This window comes from Dunckerocampus dactyliophorus, chromosome 9 (assembly GCF_027744805.1).
Source record: "Dunckerocampus dactyliophorus isolate RoL2022-P2 chromosome 9, RoL_Ddac_1.1, whole genome shotgun sequence".
NCBI lineage: Eukaryota > Metazoa > Chordata > Actinopteri > Syngnathiformes > Syngnathidae > Dunckerocampus > Dunckerocampus dactyliophorus.
The window spans coordinates 31,691,861-31,714,020 of NC_072827.1; the positions used below are offsets into that span (position 1 = coordinate 31,691,861).

At 44.1% G+C, this 22,160-nt stretch overlaps 1 protein-coding gene across 12 annotated transcripts; it reads right to left on the reverse strand.

Annotated features, from left to right (window-relative positions):
- Positions 1 to 1,061: 1,061 nt before the first annotated feature.
- Positions 1,062 to 18,113, reverse strand: LOC129187367 (gastrula zinc finger protein XlCGF57.1-like). 12 transcript variants are annotated; one of them, XM_054786529.1, is made up of 4 exons: positions 16,079 to 16,211; positions 11,222 to 15,132; positions 5,935 to 6,650; positions 1,062 to 1,316 (listed from the first exon to the last, which is right to left on the reverse strand). In XM_054786529.1, the coding sequence occupies exons 3-4, from the start codon at positions 6,590 to 6,592 to the stop codon at positions 1,291 to 1,293; spliced, it is 684 nt and encodes a 227-aa protein (XP_054642504.1). In that variant the 5' UTR covers positions 6,593 to 6,650; positions 11,222 to 15,132; positions 16,079 to 16,211; the 3' UTR covers positions 1,062 to 1,290. The 12 variants fall into 12 exon arrangements, 10 of the variants coding, with proteins under 10 accessions (XP_054642504.1, XP_054642501.1, XP_054642500.1 ...); XM_054786526.1 differs by lacking the exon at positions 1,062 to 1,316 and adding an exon at positions 3,049 to 4,620; XM_054786525.1 differs by lacking the exon at positions 1,062 to 1,316 and adding an exon at positions 3,049 to 4,620 and having other exon boundaries at positions 5,878 to 6,650.
- Positions 18,114 to 22,160: the final 4,047 nt, after the last annotated feature.

Genomic DNA, 22,160 nt, shown 5'->3' on the forward strand with positions numbered 1-22,160 from the left:
GATCTGTGCAGCACGTAGATCACTGCGTCGTACACTTCGATCCGAGGCCGGTAAGCAAACTGCAGGGGGTCCAGCTGAGTGACCACCAGGGGTCGCAGGTGCTGCAGGATAATCATCTCCATGGTCTTCATCAGGTGAGAGGTCAAGGCAACAGTCCTGAAGTGGTTAGGCTCCTTGGGACGTGGTGTCTTTGGTATCGGGACCACACAGGAGGTCTTCCACAGGGCCGGGACTTTCTCCAGCCTCAGGCTGAGATTGAACAAGTGCCTGAGAACTCCACAGAGCTGGTCAGCACAGTCCTTGAGGATTCTTGGGCTGATGCCGTCCGGTCCCGGGGCCTTCCTTGCCTTGATCTTCTTCAGCTGACTTCTCACCTGATCATCAGTTATGGAGAGGGGGGTAGAGGATGGCTGGGATGGGGATGTGGGGGTGACGAGTGGTGAGTTGGTAGGGGAGGGAGGGGGGGCAGACTCAAATCTGTTGAAAAACAGATTGAGTTCATCTGCCCAGATCTTGTCCCCACTTGGCTTGGTCTCTCCCCACTCCTTTACCATGGCCTGTGATGGTCTGCAGGCCTCTCCAGACTTCCCTGGCGTTATTCTGCTCCAGCCGCTTCTCCAGTTTCCTCCTGTAGCAGTCCTTCCCCTTCCTGATCTTATGCCGGAGTTCCCTCTGGACACTCAAGCTGCTTTCCATCTTATTAACTTCCTAGATTGCAGTCATTCATTCACTCACTCACTTGCAAGTGTCAAATGTAAAGCGTTGGCACAAATCTGCAACGTCGGAGAGTTTTTGCTTCCAATTTGCTAAGTGGTGTTTGATTTTGCGGACGTGGTCATATTTTACTGCAAACAACTTCAATCTTCTCTACGCTTTGGATGGCGCGAGGCTTACCCTGCCCTGGTTCACCGCCGCCTTGCCTTCCTCACCGCCCTCGTCCAGCTCGTTGTCGCTTTCGCGCCACAGGTCTTGTGCAGGTGACCGCCTGACCTGAGCAGCACCATGAATTGTAACGAGCTGGTCATGCAGACGAAAGAATACGTACGGGACGTAACACAAGAATCCAAAGTGTGCCTGTTGGCTTTTTACACCTCCTGATGTCTCCCAAGCACCAGTGCACCAAAGAAAAGGAAAGCCATCACCACGGAAGTGAAAATGAACATCATAAAAAGCTGCGGCGACCATCGTTAAGGATAAAGATGATTGAATGGTAATGAACGTTAGAGGGGTCATGGATTCGGTGCGCTGTTACAAGGACAAGAGGAGGTTATCCTTCCAGACGAGCCTGGGTCAACATTTGAAGAAGGTAGAAAAGGCTGCAAGACAACCACAGTGAAGACTTTTTATGCAGTGTTGACATGATTTTGTTTCTTTGTGACAAAAATGAGACGGTGCCGAGCTTGACATGGCTCTTTGACGACTAAAACGTGACGACCTGTGTGTGACTTTTCCTGACAAGACAAGACTGGAGGACGGTGTTAGAGGGGGGTCTCTCTACGGTGGTCCCCAACCTTTTTTAACTCACAGATTGTTCCCACAAATATCCGGTGGATGATGACGTCGCTGTTTGATGCGTGTGCTAGCATGAATTTACTTGAAGTTGTGCGCCAACAAATGTGCACGTTAGCACTCAATAAGGTCATAACCTGTAACCTTTGAAAAAAATAGTATTGAAAAACAAGCAATATGAAGTATGCGGGCCACTAGGTGTCAGTAATGACACATGACCTCATGTTACATTACCTTAACACTCCTCCCATCCCGTGTGGAAGTGGTAACTTCTTGGCTTTTTGTCCTTCTTCCCCATTCTCACACACTTTAAGTTTAGAATAAATAAACAGTAGGCGATGCTTAAAGCCGTGGCTGAGTGTAAAGGTGACTTTAGGGTTGTTATTTCATGTCTACAGGGCTCTAATCATGGTAAAAAGAGATGTTTAGAAGGTCCTAAACATGATGTATGTGTATTGAATAGCAGGTGTGTTAACTTCCCAAGACGAGTGTTTGCATGTGAAGCTGCAAGTGATCAGTGTCCGGGGGCAGAGCATCAGTCGTGTAGACAAAGCACACGATGAGGAGAACGCAGTGCAGGCATAAAGTCAGTGAATCACGAGGAGGGCAACATAAAACCAATATCCAATATTCAAGTCGGGCGTGTAAAAGGCCAGCGCCGCATAGAAATGACTGCGTTAGATGACAGAATAAAGCAGATGAACTAGCAGTGACGCTACAGAAGGGGAAGAAAGCAAGCAGCAGTTGGCTCATAAAGCAACGTCAAGGTAGCACGAACCCAGACCCTGACAATGTACACGATATCTTCCCAGCTGCTTTCCTGGGAGTTCACGTGTTGTGTGATCACGTGCACTGGACCAGACTAATGAAACAATGAAGGCCTTTTTGCATCCATGTGGCCTGATTGGCTGGTGTAAGGCTGCCCTCTGCTGGTTAGGAGACTTTCCTCGCTCCCAACGTGCACCTTCCTCACTTCCTGCTTCCTCAGGCCAAAATTGGTTTATTTCATGATAATACATGATCACCATGAAGTCATACAGCCTTCCTCAGAGGGGTGTTGCTCACAAAGCTGCAGCACTGTTTTACTGGAATAACTTCATATGAAGTATACATTATACATAGATACGGTGTTTTATACCACAGGCGATGTGGGCCACATGGAAAACAACCATAATCTGAGATTTGGAGAATAACGTAAATTTACAAGAATAAAGTCGTAATATATACGAGAATAAAGTCATAATATTACAAGAAAAAAGTTCTACATTTACAAGAACAAAGTCGCAAATGTATGAGAATAAAGTTGTAAATTTACGAAAAAAAAAGTGGCAATATAATAAGTAGCGCTGTCAAAGGATTACAAATTGTAATCAGATTAATCAGTTTTCAAATGAATTAATCATGATTAATCACCATTTGCAAACTGTGTGAAGTATGTCCATTTTGACTATTTTATTGAGAGATAAAAGATACACGCATGTGTGTGTGCATGTATTAACAGCTCCATGTGAATTCACTCAAAGTTTAAATCAAGCTAAAACGTCTGAAAATCTATGTACCTAATACTCGTTTCTTTAATAGCAGCAGAAGATTTGAGTCATACTTTAACTGTGTTATTATGAGCAATGGTGGATTGCATTCAAAGACACCATGTAACTTAACTTCAATTTGCATGTTTTGAGTTTATTTTCTGGGATTTACCAGCAAACTGTACTTCTTCCGCATTAAGAGTTGCAAAGTGAGTGATAAAACTATCCACTTATTGTTTGTCTTTGTCCAACCATCCATCTCCTATGCCAGGTATGCTGGAGCCTATCCCAGCTGACTTGGGGCGACAGGCGGGGTACACCCTGGACTGGTGTCCAGCCAATGACAGGGCACATATAGACAAACACTCACATTCATACCTATGGACAATTTAGAGTCTCCAATGAAGCTAACATGCATGTTTTTGGAATGTGGGAGGAGACCACCGAGCGTATGCATATTGTAGCTCTACTTAAAACCTCATTAAGATCAAAATGTGCAAAATGCAAATTCTAGCATTTTTTCAACTGGTTTTAGGATTGTATATATATACATATATGTATATACACAGTCAAACTTGTCTATAGCGGCCACTAGAGGGAGTCTGCAAAAGTGGCCGGTATAGACAGGTGGCCTCTATAGACAGGTTGGCGTCCACTTTGAATGTTGACCAGTAGAGGAAAAAAAAGAAAAAAAGGGAAAAAATAATAATAATGTTGACCAGTAGAGGGCGCTGCAGACTGCGGATAAAAGTTGTACAGCACTACTAGGCTTGTTATTTTCATGGTTCATGGTTCATGGTTTTAATCCTGAACATGCATATGAGTCAAACAGTAGCACATCACATAGTACAATTCACAATTTTGCATGTCCAAAAAGGAGTAGGAAGAAGCAAAGCTTATTTAATCCTACCCCTCATCAGTTTCACATCAGTTGCAATACATTTATTCACCTCTTGTTCTTCCAAGTGTACTTTGTAGGTCTACATGACAATGTAGTGCAATCATAGCCAAGGTTTTTACTTACTAAAAGGAAGCTAGAGGCTTAATAATAACTGATAGAATATATCCACCACCCACAGAACAAAGCTGTGCTAGTAATGTCTTACGCTTGTTTTTAATATTTTACTTTTTATACGGCAGAGTGTCATTACAGCTTTAGTTCATCAGGAAGTGACGGGAAGTGACGGTGGGCGTCCCGAGCAGGAGAGCTAGGCTCAGTGCTAGCTGTGAGTTTGGAGAGAGTTGGGAAGTGTGTTTATGTTGGCGTGGATGTAAAGTCCTGCAGTGTTCTCCGCTGTTAATAAAGCCATTAAAGTGCATCGCCGACGTGAGTCTCTCCTTCCCCACAACAAGCGGCATTACAGTATTGACACACATGACGATGTGGTCCTGGACAGTTTTTTTTTTTGCAGGTTTTTTTTCTGATTCTGAATCATAGTCAAACGTTGAAGATGCAGCACGTAATACTTTAAGCCCTGCAGCTGTCCTCGGAAAGCCTTGTTGTCCTCTCGGTGGAACTCTGAGAAGTCTTGGCTTGGTCCCGGATAAACGGAAGAAAATGGAATGCAATAGAAGAAAATTCCTGATAAATTTTGAAAAAGAAAAAATATTTACTTGTGAACATTGCATCAAAATCAACAAAATAATATCATGATACTCTTTTATCAAATACAATTGTTTGAGCAAAATCAAATCAACACTGCAAAATAAGAAGAAAAAAAAGCAAAAACTACTATTTTGCTTTCATTCACATCCTTCAAAAGCCTCCCTGAAAGCGGTCCGTACCCCAATGAGTGAATCATAAGAACTCAAGTCAGTAAAAGGAATCAAATCACTACTTTCCAGACCCAATCAGGAAGTAATGGAACAGGAAGTGACTTCATCAGTTACAGCATTTAGTGATGACAGCATACAGTCAAATAAAACACCTTTAACTACAAATGAAACCACTGCAGTCACCGTGTTTTTCTTTTACACATGAATAAAAACAAGATGTATTTATTGGACAAAGACACGTGCAAAGAATATTACAACACAGTAGCAACACAGTGACTGCATGGAAGTCAGGCGAGTCAAGCAGGAGACCATCAGTGACTCTGCATGTGTCTTATCAAAGCCGACTTCCAAGAAAATGTGTCACCACAATTTGAGCAACTGAAAGGTCTTTCTCCTGTGTGAGTTCTCATGTGTGACTGCATGTTTGTCTTTCGCTTGAATCGTTTACCACACTCTGAGCAACTGAAAGGGTTTTCTCCAGTGTGTATTTTCAGGTGTAATCGCAAGTTTCTCTTTTGAGTGAAGCGTTTACCACAGTGTGAACAAGTAAAAGGTTTTTCTCCTACGTGCGTTGTCATGTGTGATTGCATGCTTGTCTTTCGAGTGAAGAGTTTACCACAGTCTGAGCAACTAAAAGGTTTTTCTCCTGTGTGTGTTCTCATATGTAATTGCATGTGTGCCTTTAAAGTGAAACATTTACCACAGTCTGAGCAACTAAAAGGTTTTTCTCCTGTGTGTATCATCATGTGTCTTTGCATGCTTGCCTTTAAAGTGAAGCGTTTGCCACAGTCTGAGCAACTAAAAGGTTTTTCTCCTGTGTGCGTTATCATGTGTCTTTCCATGTTTGTCTTTAAAGTGAAGCATTTACCACAGTCTGAGCAACTATAAGGTTTTTCTCCTGTGTGTGTTCTCATGTGGACTTGCATGCTTGACTTGTAAGTGAAGCGTTCACCACAGTGTGAGCAACTAAAAGGTTTTTCTCCTGTGTGTGTTCTCATGTGTCGAGTCAATTTACTCTTACGAGAAAATCTTTCATCAGAAGCTGAGCAGTTAAAACGTTTACCTGTCTTCTTTTTAGAGCTTTCAGAGTGTTTGTTGCCAGTGTGAGTCATCATATCACCTTCACAGTCTGTATCGCTGCTCAGAGATTCTTGGTTGAAGTCGCTGTCTTCACCTTCAGGAGAGTGTGACGTTGTGTCGTCACTATCTGACAGTGGAGCTAAGAGGTTGTCTGCTTGTGATCCTCCACAGTGGTCTCCATCAGCTTCTGTTGTCATGTGTTGCAGTGAGCTGCTGCATGAAGGCTCCGCCTCTCTCATCTCCTCACTTGGACTATGATGAAGCTGTGAGGACTCAGGTGGTTTGTCTTCAGGGTCTTCGGTCTTCACAGAGACACCAGTCAGTGGCAACCTGGTGAGATCAGCCTCCTCCGGCCCTAGAAGATGCTCTCCCTCCTGAGTGATGGAGAGTTCTTCTTCTTCCTCTTTAACATAGGGGGTCTGTGGCTCCTCCTTTTCCTCTTTAACATTGAGAGGCTGTGGCTCCGCTTCTCTCATGTCCTCACTTGGACTATGATGAAGCTGTGAGGACTCAGGTGGTTTGTCTTCAGGGTCTTCGGTCTTCACAGAGACACCAGTCAGTGGCAACCTGGTGAGATCAGCCTCCTCTGGCCCTAGAAGATGCTCTCCCTCCTGAGTGATGGAGAGTTCTTCCTCTTCCTCTTTAACATAGGGGGGGTGGGGCTCCTCCTCTTCCGCTTTAATTGGCTGTCGCTCCATCTGCTCCAAAGTGGAGCTCCCACCCTGTGGTGCTGGATGTCAATCAGCTGCTGGATGTCTGCAGGACACAAACAGGAATTATTGTGGAAGCTCATTGTGTACAGTAAGAAAACAAAACAAAACTAAAAAAATTCACCATTTGCAACTACGTCTGAAACATGCCCATTTTTACTATATTTTATTGAAAGAAGGATTTTATTTATCCATATTTGTATTAACAGCTCTAAACAAAGTGAAATTTTAAATCAAGCTAAAAGATAGCACATGTCCAAAAATCTATTTACCTAACACTAGTTTCTTAATGGTAGCACAACATTTGAATCACACTTTAACCCTGTTATTATGCAATGAGAGGATGCATTCAAAGACACCACTGAACTGTGAGTGTATTTATTTTCTGTAAGATTTTAAATTTGGAGAAAATAAAAAACAAGCAAAAAAACCCTGAATTTTCACATTTGTACTGGTGGTACGGTTAGCCTCACATTTCCCCAAACTAATTGCTAGAGTATAACCAGGAGGATGCACCTCATGTGTGAGGTGAGTTTGGTGGCACTACACGTCACAGAAGTGAAATAAATGAATCATCGTTTGTTTCTTTTCAGTATAAACATTTGGAGACGGTCCCTTTGCTCCTGTATGGCTGCTCATGGAGATCAGCGTAAGTCATACTGCACAGAGGACGGTTTGTTTGGATTGTAGCTCTTCGTCTGTGTTACCACGGTAGGAAAGACGTATCATTTGCTGTGTAGCAAACATTTGCTTGGGAGTTATTGATCCCGGTGCCTAAGTAGGTATTCCCGATATAAAGTGTATCTCCCACCCCAGGAGTGTGCACGACTGTGGGCGGATGGAGCTGAGTTTCCTTGTTTGGATGTTATCTTCTTAAAAAAACGAAATGTGGATTGTTACAGATGTTTAGTAATGTATTACGTCCGTCTGTCCGTCTTCAAAATAACTTGAAACGCTCCAAATGGATTTGGATGAAATTTCCAGGAATCGTCGGAAACAGGATATGGAAGAACTGATTACATTTTGGGGGAGATCACCGTCTGGAGCCAGGAATTATTAAACAATTCTTTACCGTCGCGAGATTGGACCATTTTCGGCATTTTTGCATTTAACTCCAGAAAAAATGGTCAACGGACATGGAAAAAAAATACAGGACGAGTTTTCAACAGGTTCGACAAAATATCAAAGACTGATCCAAAAAGTGTGGGGTTATTATTTTGGTGTGAATCACAAAATAATAATTGCAGAAAAAAGATCTAAAAGATTTGATGGGCCTTCATAGTCTGTTCCTGTCCTGTTTGGTTCAGATCCAAAGCAGACAGTGATGGAAGTGCAAGAACAGACTGAATGATTGTGGTGTAGAACTGGATCAGCAGTTCCTGGGGCAGATTGAACTTCCTGAGTTGCCGTAGGAAGTAAAACCTCTGCTGGGCCTTTTTACATACAGTGTCTATGTGGGAGGACCACTTCAGAAGTTGCAGTTCCCAGAAACCCGAAGTTGTCCTCATTAGACACCGCGCTGTTGAGGATTGTGTGTGTGTGTGTGTGTGTGTGTGTGTGTGTGTGTGTGGGTGGATGGAGGGGGGTGCAGGAGATGCAGTGTGTGAGGACAGGAACGTGGACAGTCCCATCACTGTGGCTGAGGCATCTGGGGCAGTCAAAACACTCCCCAGTGGCAAAGCTCCGGGGGTGGACGAGGTTCGCCGTGAGTTCCTCAAGGCTCTGTCTCTTCAACATTGCGTGGAAGTCGGGAACAGTACATCTGGATTGGCAGACTGGGGTGGTGGTCCCCCTTTTCAAGAAGGGTGACCGGAGGGTGTGTTCCAACTATAGGGGATCACACTCCTCAGCCTCCCTGGGAAAGTCTATTCCAGGGTGCTGGAGAGAAGAGTACAACCGTTATTCCATCCTCAGCTACAGGAGGTGTAATGTGGTTTTTGTCCTGGTTGTGGAAGACTGGACCAGCTCTACACCCTCGCAACGGTACTGGAGGGTACTTGGGAGTTTGCCAAAGCGGTCTACATGTGCTTTGTGGACTTGGAAATGGCATTCGACCGTGTCCCCTGTGGGGCCTGTGGAGGTGCTCCGGGAGTACGGAGTTGGTGGCGCGCTACTACGTGCCATTCGTCTTTGTACAATCAGAGCAGGAGCCTGGTTGGAATTGCCAGCAGCAAATCCAGCCTGTTTCCGGGGAACGTTGGCATCCACCAAGGCTGCTCTTTGTCACCCATTCTATTCATCATTTTCATGGGCAGAATTTCTAAGCACAGCCAAGGTGTCGAGGGACTCCAGTTCGGGTGGGAGGGGGTATCCGGCTTGCCTGCCAGCCCCTTCACCGGGCCTGGCTCCAGGGTGAGGCCCCGGTATCCCACGTCCGGCCGAGGTGCGGTCCCTCCTCGTGTGTTTGTTCATAGGGTCTTCTGAATCACTCTTTGTCTGCACCCTAGGAGACAGGATGAGGAGCTCGATCATCCGTTAGGAGCTGCTGTAGAGCCGCTGCTCTTTCACACTGGTGAGGTGTTCTGGGCATGCCCAGCCGGGAGAAAGTCCCGGGAAATCTGGACTTCCCTATTGAGACTGCTGCCCCCACGACCAGGACCCATATAAGCAGAAGAAAATGGATGGATGGATGCTGATACTATCTAGGAATTAGGGTTGGGCGATATGGACCTTTGCATGTAACATGATATTTTTGGGATGCATGACAATATGACAAGTCTTGTACAAAAAGCTACAAACATTCACCCATACCATTAAAAATCATGAAATGAAAAGTGAGCTTACCTATGGCACTGTGGAGAGAGTCCAAAGCAAGTCAATCTATTCCCATTTTCAGGGCAGCTGCTTTCACATGAGATCCACTGTAAGTAGTTACACACACTTGCTTCTTCTCATCTAAGTCCCATTCCTGGAGAAACTCCTTCAACTCACTAGCCATGTTTTCACCTGTGTGTCACACGTCATCAACTCGGCTTGTTTCCGTTTATCATTTATGCCGGTACAAGTCATTTTCTTATCATTGGAGGAATTTATCCTGGCATACCGCGACATAAATAGCATCGCCCCACCCTAGTGGGCATGCAAAGAGGTAAGACTTGATTACCTTACTGAATACTAATGTGAATATTTGTTTGGTACACAACCTCTCTGAAAAACAAAGTGAGTCCAGGCTTGTACTGGTGGGTGGTGGCTCTGTATTCATTTATTTAGTGCTTTTAATTGGAATTTGTTCATGTCTTAGTTTTACACAATACATAACAAATAAGATCAATTAGATCGCTATCAAGGTATGTGTGTTTACTGATCATCTTTCCCGGTGACTAGCTCGTGCGCCGCTAATGCTAGCACTTCTAGCTGTTCAGCCATGGCCACAGTGACATAAGCCCCCAAATAGCTGTCCTTGGCTATGCCTAAAGTTAACTAGTAGCTGGTACCCAAATGTGAGGAAGTTGGTACATGGGACACTCGTATGCCAAGGTACCACTGCATAAATGACAATAAAAAAGTACCTGCAGTGCTTTAGTGGAAAATGGTCTTTCACTTGTATAGCGCTTTTCCACCTCCAAGGCACTCGAAGCACTTTAACACCGTTAGCACATTTAGCTACTGATGGCGCAGCACCAGGAGCCACCGGGGGTTGGGCCTTCAGTATCTTTCCCAAGGATACTTCGACATGATCATGGGAGGACAGAGGATCGAACCCGCAACCTTCAGGTTGGGAGACGACCTCTCTACCTTCAATACCTTTCGCAGCTTGCTTCTCTCCGACACTTAGACATACGCCGTGACAATTTCAATCACAGCGACAGTAGATACAAATAACTTCGGTCTTGTGAGAGCCATCTGCCAGGGCCTTGAAGGTCAACTTACCAATCAAAATACTCTTTTCTTTGTCCAGTTTCGCTCAATATTTGCTCCATAGTCACAGCTGCACTTCCCCAAACTACGGTGTGGGCCGAGGGTGAAGCAGGACGTGCGCACATTAATCGTGCGTTTAAACAAATAGTGCCGTTAAAGGAAACGCCCCGCGTTAACTTTGACAGCCCAAATAAAAAAGAAAAGGAAAGAAGAGAATATTTGTGGGGATTGGAAGACCAATATAAATGAAACCTCCAGGATTAAATACTAATCATCAAACTTACTTATTCGTTCATAGAATGCACACAGAGCAATGAACAACTTCACGCTTTGTCTCCTTTCTGCTCCGCTCGCCCCCTGCCGGGAGGCGTTCAGGCGCACTCGTAATTGTGAGTGTAAGGCGGTAATTGTTTTTCATTTTTATTCATGTGCCGCCGATTACAATTGGCGTACGCCTGGAACCTAGTATGTACATTAATCACCACTTCACATTCACTTAGTTATATTATCACAACTAACCTCAAATGGCGGCTAACGTTTTCATCGCGTTGGCTACGGACGTATTTAACCAGGCAAAATCGCTCTCATTCTCAAACATTTAGCAAAATCTAACATTTCTGCACGTCACACCATATAAATATTCAGACATATCATTCTCGGTTGGGCAAATTATTCACTGCATCACAACTTTTGCACACACACATTAGTCCTGCACTATTTAACCACATACAAAGTTCCAATATAAGAAACAAAACTCACCAAAAGTCAATTCTTGCTCATAAAGAGGTGATCCGAGTGGATCATCGATCAGGTAAGTATCGTTTTAGGGATCCTTTAATCACTTTTCATTCCACATTTCCTCACGTCAATTAGCTCTGCACTCTCAACTCATCGACTGCAATGCTAACGCTAAGATTGCTCTTCTACGCATGTGCAGAACGCGTCTCCATCCGGTCGACCTATTTTTCGGCAGTCACGTGCAAGAAGGCTACCGCAAATGAATTGAACCGAACGTAGCACCGCCACTGATCTGTATTATATATCTGGATAGCTCATTGGCGATGACTTGTGAAGCCACACGGCCGCCATATTGCCACTCCCAAGAAACGCTTGTCGGACAATGACTTATGTGAGAACTTGTGAGTTGTTAAGTGTGTTGTTAGTTTGTTAGCCACTCACACTAAATGCAAGGTTAGTCTTCACACTAACCTCGCACAACAGGTGTGCTTGAGCTTAGTCATAAGGACTCGTATGATCATTTTTAAACATTCTGTGGATATCATACCATACCTGTGTCATAAGGGCTTTACATGGGGGGCTGTGGGGGCTATGTAAACAAACAACCACCACTAGACTACTAAATCATTTGCGGTTGCGTGCAAATATAAAAAAATACGTTTTTTTTGTTTACCCGAATTTCAAATGAACCCCCATATGGAGACAATGTTTATATATTATTACATATTATATCACATATTATTCCTGTGGTTTTTGTTCAAATATATTTCTAAATCAAAAAAGAGCTTATTTTTATTTCATAACACAAACAAAAAAATCAGCAAAATGTGAAATGATTTTAAAACTTGTCTCTTTTATGATTCATATTTTGTACAGACGAGAGCATAGTGAATCGTATGAAAGTAAGAATAAAAAGTAAAGGATCATGACCATGGATTTTAGTGGAAAAAAGGGATGGGATATGCAGTTCAAATGAAAATCTCTTTCTAGAGGAGTAAAACTATCATTGCTATAGGGGAGTGCTGAGCCAGGGTGCACAGTACAATTTTGTCCCAAAGGCAATGAGAATTGGAAGGGGAAAAGTACATTTAATATAGCAAAAGATAGAGAATAACGTATCAAATGGTTTTTAAGGGACGAAGGTTGCGTTACTTGAAGGAATGGGAGAATCTCCCCGCTTTTTAATGTCAAATATAGATGTTCTGTTAGCCTCTTCATCTGCTTTGTACACTATGTACGCTGTGCCAATGTGGCCTATGTTGCTTAATGCTCTTACGCTTTCTTCCGGTAACGCCCCCAAACAATCAAGCCGTGTACACAGAGCGCCCTCTACTGACCAAACCGAGTAGTGGAAACTAAAACAAAGCAGACGTGATGCAATTTAGGATGGAACAGATACTTTGGAAAACAATACTTTATTAGGTGTTGCGTTCAATGTCCACAATAAAATACAGCATCAGACAATCCATGCGATACCCAGTCAGTACAGAGCCAGTATCGCTAATTTTCATACCTATACCGTACTTTTTTTAAAAAAAAAGCGACAGCTCAGTAGTGCACGTAATGGGACACACCTATTCCGCCTACACACACTGCTATTAAAACACCTCCAAAAACCTCCAACAATGGTTTTCCATCCATGCTGTGAGCACGTAGTAGCAGGTACATTCATGATAACATGGAATACTTGCAGTATTTTGCTTATTTCGACCATTCCAAGCATTACCGAAACTTCCATTGATTTCACAAAGCAACGTTGTAGAAAGGAACGTCTACGCCTAGCGTTAACGTTTCCAAACGTGGTGGCATCTCCGATATGTAGCCTTACCTGTTGGTCGTGTCTGAGGCGTTGTGAGCGTGCGAGTCTACGGTGAAGCTAGTCGCTAGCCAGCTAGCAGCTCGCCGACGTGTTCTGGCTAAGTGTCAATACGGCAGGAATGTAGTTCGATCGGCGAAACAATGTTCATAAAAATAATAACAACAATGTCGCTGTAGCTTGGTTAACATGCACGTCACATCATATGTAAACGGAGCGCTGCTGTTGCTTTTTGGAGACTTTCAGACGACTTTATAGGAGGAATGAGTCAGTCCCATACGTGCAGTAACGAGCTGGCTCTTTTTTAGGGATGTCTGATATTGGCTTTTTTGCCCATAAGCGATATTGTCCAACTCCCAATTTCTGATTCCGATATACCTGTATGTAACATCACATATCTCCTGTTGTGGAAGGACTGGACTTATAACCTTATTATGTATTATTATTATCATTTATTGTGTGTTATTGCACTACAAATTCAAAGTGACCTGCTCTGTATTTATTTTTATATTCTTACTGCATTTTCGTATTTTTCTTTTTTGCCTCGGTTTTATTTTGCGATTAAGTTCATGATGACATTTTTGCAGAGCTGCTGGAAATGTGAATTTCTCTTGGAGATGAATAAAGTATCTATCTACAGCGGCGTTCAAAATTATTCAACTCTCGTTGCGGGAACGTGTTGGAGGACATAAAAAAACACTTCAATCATGTTTAGAATGAAATCTTACAAGGACTTGAAAATTAGCTAAATGCAACTGAAATGACAACAATACTTTTTCTAATAACACCAACAAATGTCCTTTTTGTGTTTCCTCACTGACAACATTATTCAACCCCTCAAAGATGACCACTCATAAGAACAGAGGTTTCATCAGGTCTTTTCAATCAGGTGTTGAAAACACCCGCAGATGTGGACAGAACCATACTGAGCAGATTTAAAACGACTGCAACACCCAGCTCCTTCTAGACTAGAGAGGAGGTCATTTCTCTGCATAAGCAAGGATACGGTTATAAAAAGATAGCAAAGGCATGAAACATTTCAAAAGACACAATTGGAAGCATCGTTCGCAAATTTAAAGCTAAAAGGCAAAGTGGAAACACGACCTGGGCGCGGCAGAAAGAGGATGCTGTCGGCGACTGCTGTCCGGTGTCTGAAGCGAGAGGTGGAGCAAAATCCTCAGGGGACAGCTGGTGAACTCCGACAGGACTATCAAGAATTCAAGTAACTACCAGGAGACATTGGGTGCAGTCAGTGACAAATCTGAAGCTTGGGTGACGTTGGACCTTCCAACAGGACAACGACCCCAAGCATACCTCAAAATCTACCAAAGCTTGGTTGCAGACAAAAGGATGGAAGATTCTAGAGTGGCCATCGCAATCGCCTGACTTAAATCCAATTGAAAATCTCTGGTGGGACTTGAAGAAGGCAGTTGCAGCATGCCTTTGCCTATGAGGAACGGGCTAAGATTCCAGTAGATCTCTGAAAGACAATTGTGTCGAGCTATGTGTCACGTCTGAGGTACGTTATTATTGCCAAAGGGTTTTGTACAAAGGACGTATGTGACCAAGGGGTTGAATCATTTTGTCAAAGTAGTAATCACAGGAAGGTCATTCGTTGGTATATCACAAAAAATATTGTTGTGCTTTAAGTTGCATCTGTCTAATTCCCAAGTCCTTTTTTGATCTGATTATAAACAAGATGCGACTGCCTGCTGCTATATTCCTGCATGGGGGGCTTCACGGTCTATAAACTCCTGGGCTTTGCACAGAAACGCCCACAAATGTTGCTCAGATCAAAGTCACAGATGTCCGCCATCTCTCTCACCTTTTTTCTTTCCCTCACAGTGAGACTCACTGCATACACGAGCCTACCCCCTCCTCCCTTGTTCATCCAATCAGCAGTCAGAACGCAGTCTAGGTGCATTCACGGACATGCAGTGAGTGGGATAGTTCACATTCATTTCGAAAATGCACATTTTCCATACTTCGGTGTTTGAAAAAAAAAAAAAACTCACCGCACTCGGCAAAGTAAGCCGCAAGAAGGAGGTTGAAGAGCTGCGGGTTGCCGACACCTGCAGTAGACCATCAGTGACTCTGCATGTGTATTTTCAAAGAGCTGTTCCAAAAAAACATGTCACCACAATATGAGCAAGTAAATGGTTTTTCTCCTGTGTGTGTTCTCATGTGTAATCCCATGTCTGACTTTCGAGCAAAGCGTTTACCACAGTTTGAGCAACTAAAAGGTTTTTCTCCTGTGTGTTTTCTCATGTGTCTTTGCATATGTGTCTTTTCAGTGAAGCGTTGACCACAATCTGAGCAACTGAAAGGTTTTTCTCTTGTGTGCGTTTTCATGTGTCTTTGCATATGTGTCTTTTCAGTGAAGCGTTTACCACAATCTGAGCAACTAAAAGGTTTTTCTCCTTTGTGCATTCTCATGTGTTTTTGCATATTTGTCTTTTGAGTAAAGCGTTTACCACAGTCTGAGCAACTAAAAGGTTTTTCTCCTGTGTGTGTTATCATGTGTCTTTGCATGGTTATCTTTTCAGTGAAGCGTTTACCACAGTCTGAGCAACTAAAAGGTTTTTCTCCTGTGTGTATTCTCATGTGTCTTTGCATGTTTGTCTTTTGAGTGAAGTGTTTACCACAGTCTGAGCAACTAAAAGGCTTTTCTCCTGTGTGTGTTGTCATGTGTAATCCCATGTCTGACTTTCGAGCGAAGCGTTCACCACAGTCTGAGCAACTAAAAGGTTTTTCTCCTGTGTGTATTGTCATGTGTCTTTGCATGGTTGCATTTCGAGCGAAGCGTTTACCGCAGTCTGAGCAACTAAAAGGTTTTTCTCCTTTGTGCGTTCTCATGTGTCTTTGCATATGTGTCTTTTGAGTGAAGCATTTTCCGCAGTCTGAGCAAGTAAAAGGTTTTTCTCCTGTGTGTGTTCTCATGTGTTGAGCCAAATGACTCTTACAAGAAAATCTTTTATCACAAACTGAGCAGTTAAAACGTTTACCTGTCTTCTTTTTAGAGCTTTCAGAGTGTTTGTTGCCAGTGTGAGTCATCATATCACCTTCACAGTCTGTATCGCTGCTCAGAGATTCTTGGGTGAAGTCGTTGTCTTCACCTTCAGGAGAGTGTGACGTTGTGTCGTCACTATCTGACAGTGGAGCTAAGAGGTTGTCTGTTTGTGATCCTCCACAGTGGTCTCCATCAGCTTCTGTTGTCATGTGTTGCAGTGAGCTGCTGCATGAAGGCTCCGCCTCTCTCATCTCCTCACTTGGACTATGATGAAGCTGTGAGGACTCAGGTGGTTTGTCTTCAGGGTCTTCGGTCTTCACAGAGACACCAGTCAGTGGCAACCTGCCGTGATCAGCCTCCTCTGGCCCTAGAAGATGCTCTCCCTCCTGAGTGATGGAGAGTTCTTCCTCTTCCTCTTTAACATAAGTGGGCTGTGGCTCCTCCTCTTCCTCTTTAATGTGGGTGGGCTGCAGCTCCTCCTCTTCCACCTTAACACAGGGGATCTGTGGCTCCTCCTCTTCCTCTTTAATACAGGGGGGCTGTGGCTCCTCCCCATCCTCTTTAACACAGGGGGGCTGTGGCTCCGCCTCTCTCATCTCCTCACTTGGGCTATGATGAAGCTGTGAGGACTCAGGTGGTTTGTCTTCAGGGTCTTCGGTCACCGCAGAGACACCAGTCAGTGGCAACCTGGTGAGATCAGCCTCCTCTGGCCCGAGAAGATGCTCTCCCTCCTGAGTGATGGAGAGTTCTTCCTCTTTAATTGGTAGCTTCGCCTGCTCCAAAGTGGAGCTCCCACCCTGTGGCTGAGGGGGACATTCTTTTTGGTGACCAATCAGCTGCTGGATGTCTGCAGGACACAAACAGGAGTTATTGTGCACTGTAAAAAAAACAACACATTTTTACTGTTTAATTTTAATGATGTGCTCTTGAGGTTTTCATGTCCGTTTCTGTCAGCAAAACTGGTGTCAGGATGTAATTTGAAATATTTGTGTGCCCCATCCACACCCTGCAGGAGTGTGTAGCATTCTCCAGGATATGCCCATCAAGTTGTCTTTCATATCATTGCTTCATTAATTTAAGAACATTAATAACATTAAAAAAGTCATGCATTTATCCATCCCAGACTGTAACTATTTACTGGAAAAGCAGAGAAATAATAAGGACTTTATAAAGACTTTACTCAGACTAAATGACATATTACGTAATGTTGATGGTTGACGAAGAATAAGACAAATATTCTTGATTAGATATTGACTTTTTGCAGTGTTCAAAGTAAAAGCGGAACACATGACTCTCAACTAAGCAAGTGAGACACGCACTTCCTTGTTCCATGACACAGTATTGTAAAAAATGTATCCTCAAAAAAATGAATTTGGTGAAAAAAATAAAACAGATTTCATAGGGCCCAAAGCATGGTCCAGCGGTGGCGGACCAACAGGACTTATGTATCGATTATAGAGTGGGTCAGATTCTGATCCACACGCCTGTTCACAAGGTAATGCACACCTAAAAGCTGCTTGCCAACCGCCAATAAACAATAAAAGAAGAAGAATTATGGCTATTTACCAATTCAACCCACCTGCAGAAGGAGAACTCTGACAAAGTTGGAGGCTAAGAATGAAGTTAATGTTCATGATATCGTTGGTACTACCAACTGTATCAAGCGTTGCGGCACGTTACCCAAACTGTATCGATACTGTGTCGCTCAATAATAATAAAGGGTGCACATCGATGCTTTGACACATCAATTTCGTTGCCCTGGAGAGCTTCTTGATATAAAAAAGCAGGCTCATAATGGGGGATGTGGTGTTTTTCTTTAGATAGACACAGAATATAAAATGTATTCACAACACAAAATATGGCTTTGCATGTACTACATAGACCTGCTAACGTTAGCGGCTAACAATAGCACATTCATTTAGAACGGCATCATATTTAAACAACTTAAAGAGTGCAAAAGGTTATTGTATTTATATTACCTCATTGGCCACGTGCACTAGAGAGGAGTACAATAGCGTCTTCTGAGAGTTACAACAGCAACTTGTGAAGGCCGCTTCTTGCTCTTTGGTTTGGTGATTTCTTGGTGTGCACCAATCATTAACGTCTTACTGAAACACACACACTAGGGAACATTGGTTCCACGTGAGAATCGATCTACACATCAACGTAAACAAGTGCTACAAAATACAGTAATATTGTAAATTTTAATATTTGTCAATTAAATGTATGTCCAGAATTGATACGTTTATATAGCTCTATAATAGCTAAGAGGAAATGTACGTACTTTTTTGTTATATCATGATATATGTATTTCTTTAAGGGACGAAGGTTGCGTTACTTGAAGGAATGGGAGAATCTCCCCGCTTTTTAATGTCAAATATAGATGTTCTGTTAGCCTCTTCATCTGCTTTGTACACTATGTACGCTGTGCCAATGTAGTCGAAATGTGAGTAGTAAGATGGCGTCTCTTTGGCTTCAGCGGCTTGCACTCTGGCGTGCGACGTATGAGCTATCCAGGCTTAGTAAGATCAGTGGTGTTACTGTTACTTGGACTCCCTCATCTTCTTCTTTTAGTTTAATGGCGGGTTGCAACCATGACTTTAAAAGGTGCATACCGCCACCTACTGTACCAGAGTATGTAACATGGGCCATATACAGTATCTTACTTTATACTATCTTAGATAATGAGGAAACTACTTATACTAATAATAATCTTAATAATACTAATAAAATATTCTAATTTTCTATATTCTATTATATAATCCCGTGTCCTTCAAATATTCTATCGCTGCCCTCTGTATATCTCTAACCCCCTCCCCACCTGTTCCTAAAATACCCTCAATGCTCCATTCCCTTCCTATCTTATTAATCCTTTTCCTTAACTTTAACTTCCCTATATCTCTTGCAGTGTAGTACTATGTGTTCTACGTCCTCTATACTTTTGCATACATACATACATACTTTTGATTTACATTTCCCTACCAAAAACATCTTGTCATTGAACCCGGTGTGATTGAACCTCATCCTAGTTAACACTATTTCCTCTTTCTCCCGCTACTCCCCTCATCCCACCTATTTTGCCATTTCTCCATCATTTGTTTTTTGATTATTGCCTTAACTTTGCCTTTACCAGCAGGTACATTTATAATTTCATTTCTTCTAATCCCCATTTTAGCCATTTTATCTGCCACCTCGTTCCCTTCCACCCCTACATGTGCAGGTACCCAGCAGAATCTTATTTCTATTTTGAACATGCGTCACTGGAACAGGCTTTGATGTATTTCTAATAGTAAATCCTCCCCACTTGATTCCATATCTTTTATACTGTATAAGGCTGCCAGAGAGTCCACACAGCATACCCCTCTATCTGCTTTTATTTCCTCTATCCATTGCAGGCCAATAATCATTGCCATCATGTCTGCTGTATAAACTGAGAGCTGATCTGGTTGTTTTTTAAGCCCATAATTTATCATGTTTTGTGTTGTTTATGCTCCGCTGACAATGTTTAGATTTGGGCGTTGTTTTGTCCCACTGTGTTCCGCCGTCAGTGAATGCACCGCAGTAGTGTGCTGTTGCGTCAGTTGAAACGTCTTTTTTATGACTTCTCCGATGCTGTGTAACCGGTGGTGTTTGTCTCTGCGTTGTGGCTAATGGAGTGACGACAGACACAGGGTTGCTGCGGAGTTGCACTTCGTTTTACTGATGGAAGTAAAACACACATGTAGTCACAATGTGGCCGAATAACGTGCCCCCTACACAGATTACAACACAAGACAAGAAAAGGATAAGAAATAAAGTTCTAAATTAAATTAAAACACAAATTTCGGGAGCCATACGGACGCCTACCTCTCACTTGGAGATCACAAACAAAAAGGGAAGTACAAAGGCGTGGCCCAAACTTATAATGAAATGTGTCACACTAATTAGAGCAGTAGGGGGTACACAGCGACAGACGGTATTGACATTCCACAAGAATAACATGACAATACAAACACATCAGGTATTACTTGAACATACATTTTGTGTAATTTTCTCAAACATTTACATAACGTATTTACAATGACTTAATTGACCCCGTTATAGCTGTACAGGCATATATACTTTTCCTTTCCTTCCTTGCGCCTCATCCTTGTTTTCCCAAGTTAATGCTGTGCGTGAATGCATAAAGGTGAGGTTTTAATTCAGTTCTTAGATCTGTGTGAGCTCTATTGTACACCTTTGTTCAGTGTAACTCTCGTGTTCATTAATGCTAACATTAGCATTCAAGCTAAGTGTATGGCCATTTATTATATTAATAAGCATTATATTGACTTAATTTCTTTATTGAATTCTGTATTTGATGTATATATATACATATATATATGTATACATTGGTTATATATATATAGTGGTGCCAGGAAGAAGGAGTCGCAGGCGGAGTTATTGGAACACCAACTGGGAACATTTATTTCCCTGCTCCTCTCGAGCTTACAACCTGACAGAGCAAAATGCACATGTCTCTCAAAAGGGAAAAAACAACGTCCCTCAACCATAAGGGCCCAGGTGAAACTGCAACTCACATAAAGTTCCGATGGGTGAATTATGTCCAACATGCGCCACACAAGCCCCCCCCAGAATTCACCCATACGCAAAATCAGCATAGGTAGGAGGTACTACCACCCGATCCCGATGCGTACGCCGTGGGGAGGCGGCAGGTCGGGGGGAAGAGACCCGCGGCGGCCCCAAGGCGGACGGCGAGGGAACCGACGAATCCGTTAACTCCTCCCGTCGCCGACCAGGGGGACGACCCCGGCGGGGAGGTACTGCAACCTCCGACGGCAGAAAAGGGTCCAAACACGCAGGTTTAACTCTGTCCAGTGAGACAGTTTCCCTCCGGCCCCCAATGTCCAACACCAAACATTTGTCCCTGTGCTCCAGAATCCTATACGGGCCGTCGTAAGGTGGCCGCAAGGGCCCGCGATGCGCATCGTGCCGGAGAAAAACGAATTTCGCGGAACGCAAGGAAGCCGGAACGCGCACATCGGGCACGCAGTGCCGCGAGGTCGGGACCGGGGCAAACCTGCCGGCGAACTCCAACAGGTCGGCCCTCTGATTCGCGGCCGACCATGGAACGGTCGCTTCTGACACAAAATCTGCGGGGACACGCAACACCTGGCCGTAAACCAACTCTGAGGAAGACGCCCGCAGATCTTCCTTGGGTGCGCACCTGAGACCTAGCAGCACCCATGGAAGCCGATCTACCCAGTCCCCGTCACATAAAGACGCACGAAGTGAAGCTTTCATGGAGCGGTGAAAACGCTCGCACAGCCCATTCGCCTGCGGGTGATAAGCGGTGGTGCGGTGCAGTTTAACTCCCAAGCTGCCGGCAACAGCGCCCCAAAGCTTGGACGTAAACTGCACGCCTCTGTCTGACGAAAGGTCAGAAGGTGTTCCAAAACGCGCCACCCACGTACCAATAAACGCCCGCGCTACGTCCGCCGTGGACGTGGACAACAGTGGAACGGCCTCGGGCCAACGTGTGGTCCTATCAACCATGGTGAGCAGATGCGTGAACCCCTGTGACTCGGGCAGCGGCCCAACCCAGTCAATATTGACGTGGTCGAAACGGCGCTCAGGTACCTGAAAGGTTTCGAGGGGCATCTTGATGTGGCACTGCACCTTGGCTCGTTGGCAAGCAACGCAGGAATCGGACCACGCTAGCACGTCCTTCTTGAGACCACGGCACACAAACTTTTGGGACACCAGTCTTGCGGACGGTTTACGACCCGGGTGGGAAAGGCCATGTACCGCATCGAACACCTTGCGCCGCCAGCGTGCAGGGACTAAAGGGCGAGCAACACCGGAAGAAACGTCGCACCATAAAACGGCACCCGAGTTGCCAACTGGAACGCGCTGCACATGTAGGCCAGGGGTTGCAGAACGGAGAGCACGCACGCTGTCATCATGCTCTTGATCCCGTGCCATGGCGGCATAGTCCAAACCAAGCTGGACCGTGCTAGCGAGCGCCCTGGACAGACAGTCAGCCACTATGTTGGCCTTCCCCGAGACGTGTCTGATGTCAGTGGTAAACTCCGAAATATACGAAAGTTGTCGCTGTTGCCGCGCAGACCACGGTTCCGCCGTGCGCGACATCG

What these genes read in the sequence shown, in the direction of transcription:
- LOC129187367 (XM_054786519.1), bottom strand. Translation starts at nt 16,622, where the DNA reads ATGAGAGAGGCGGAGCCACAGCCCCCCTGTGTTAAAGAGGATGGGGAG.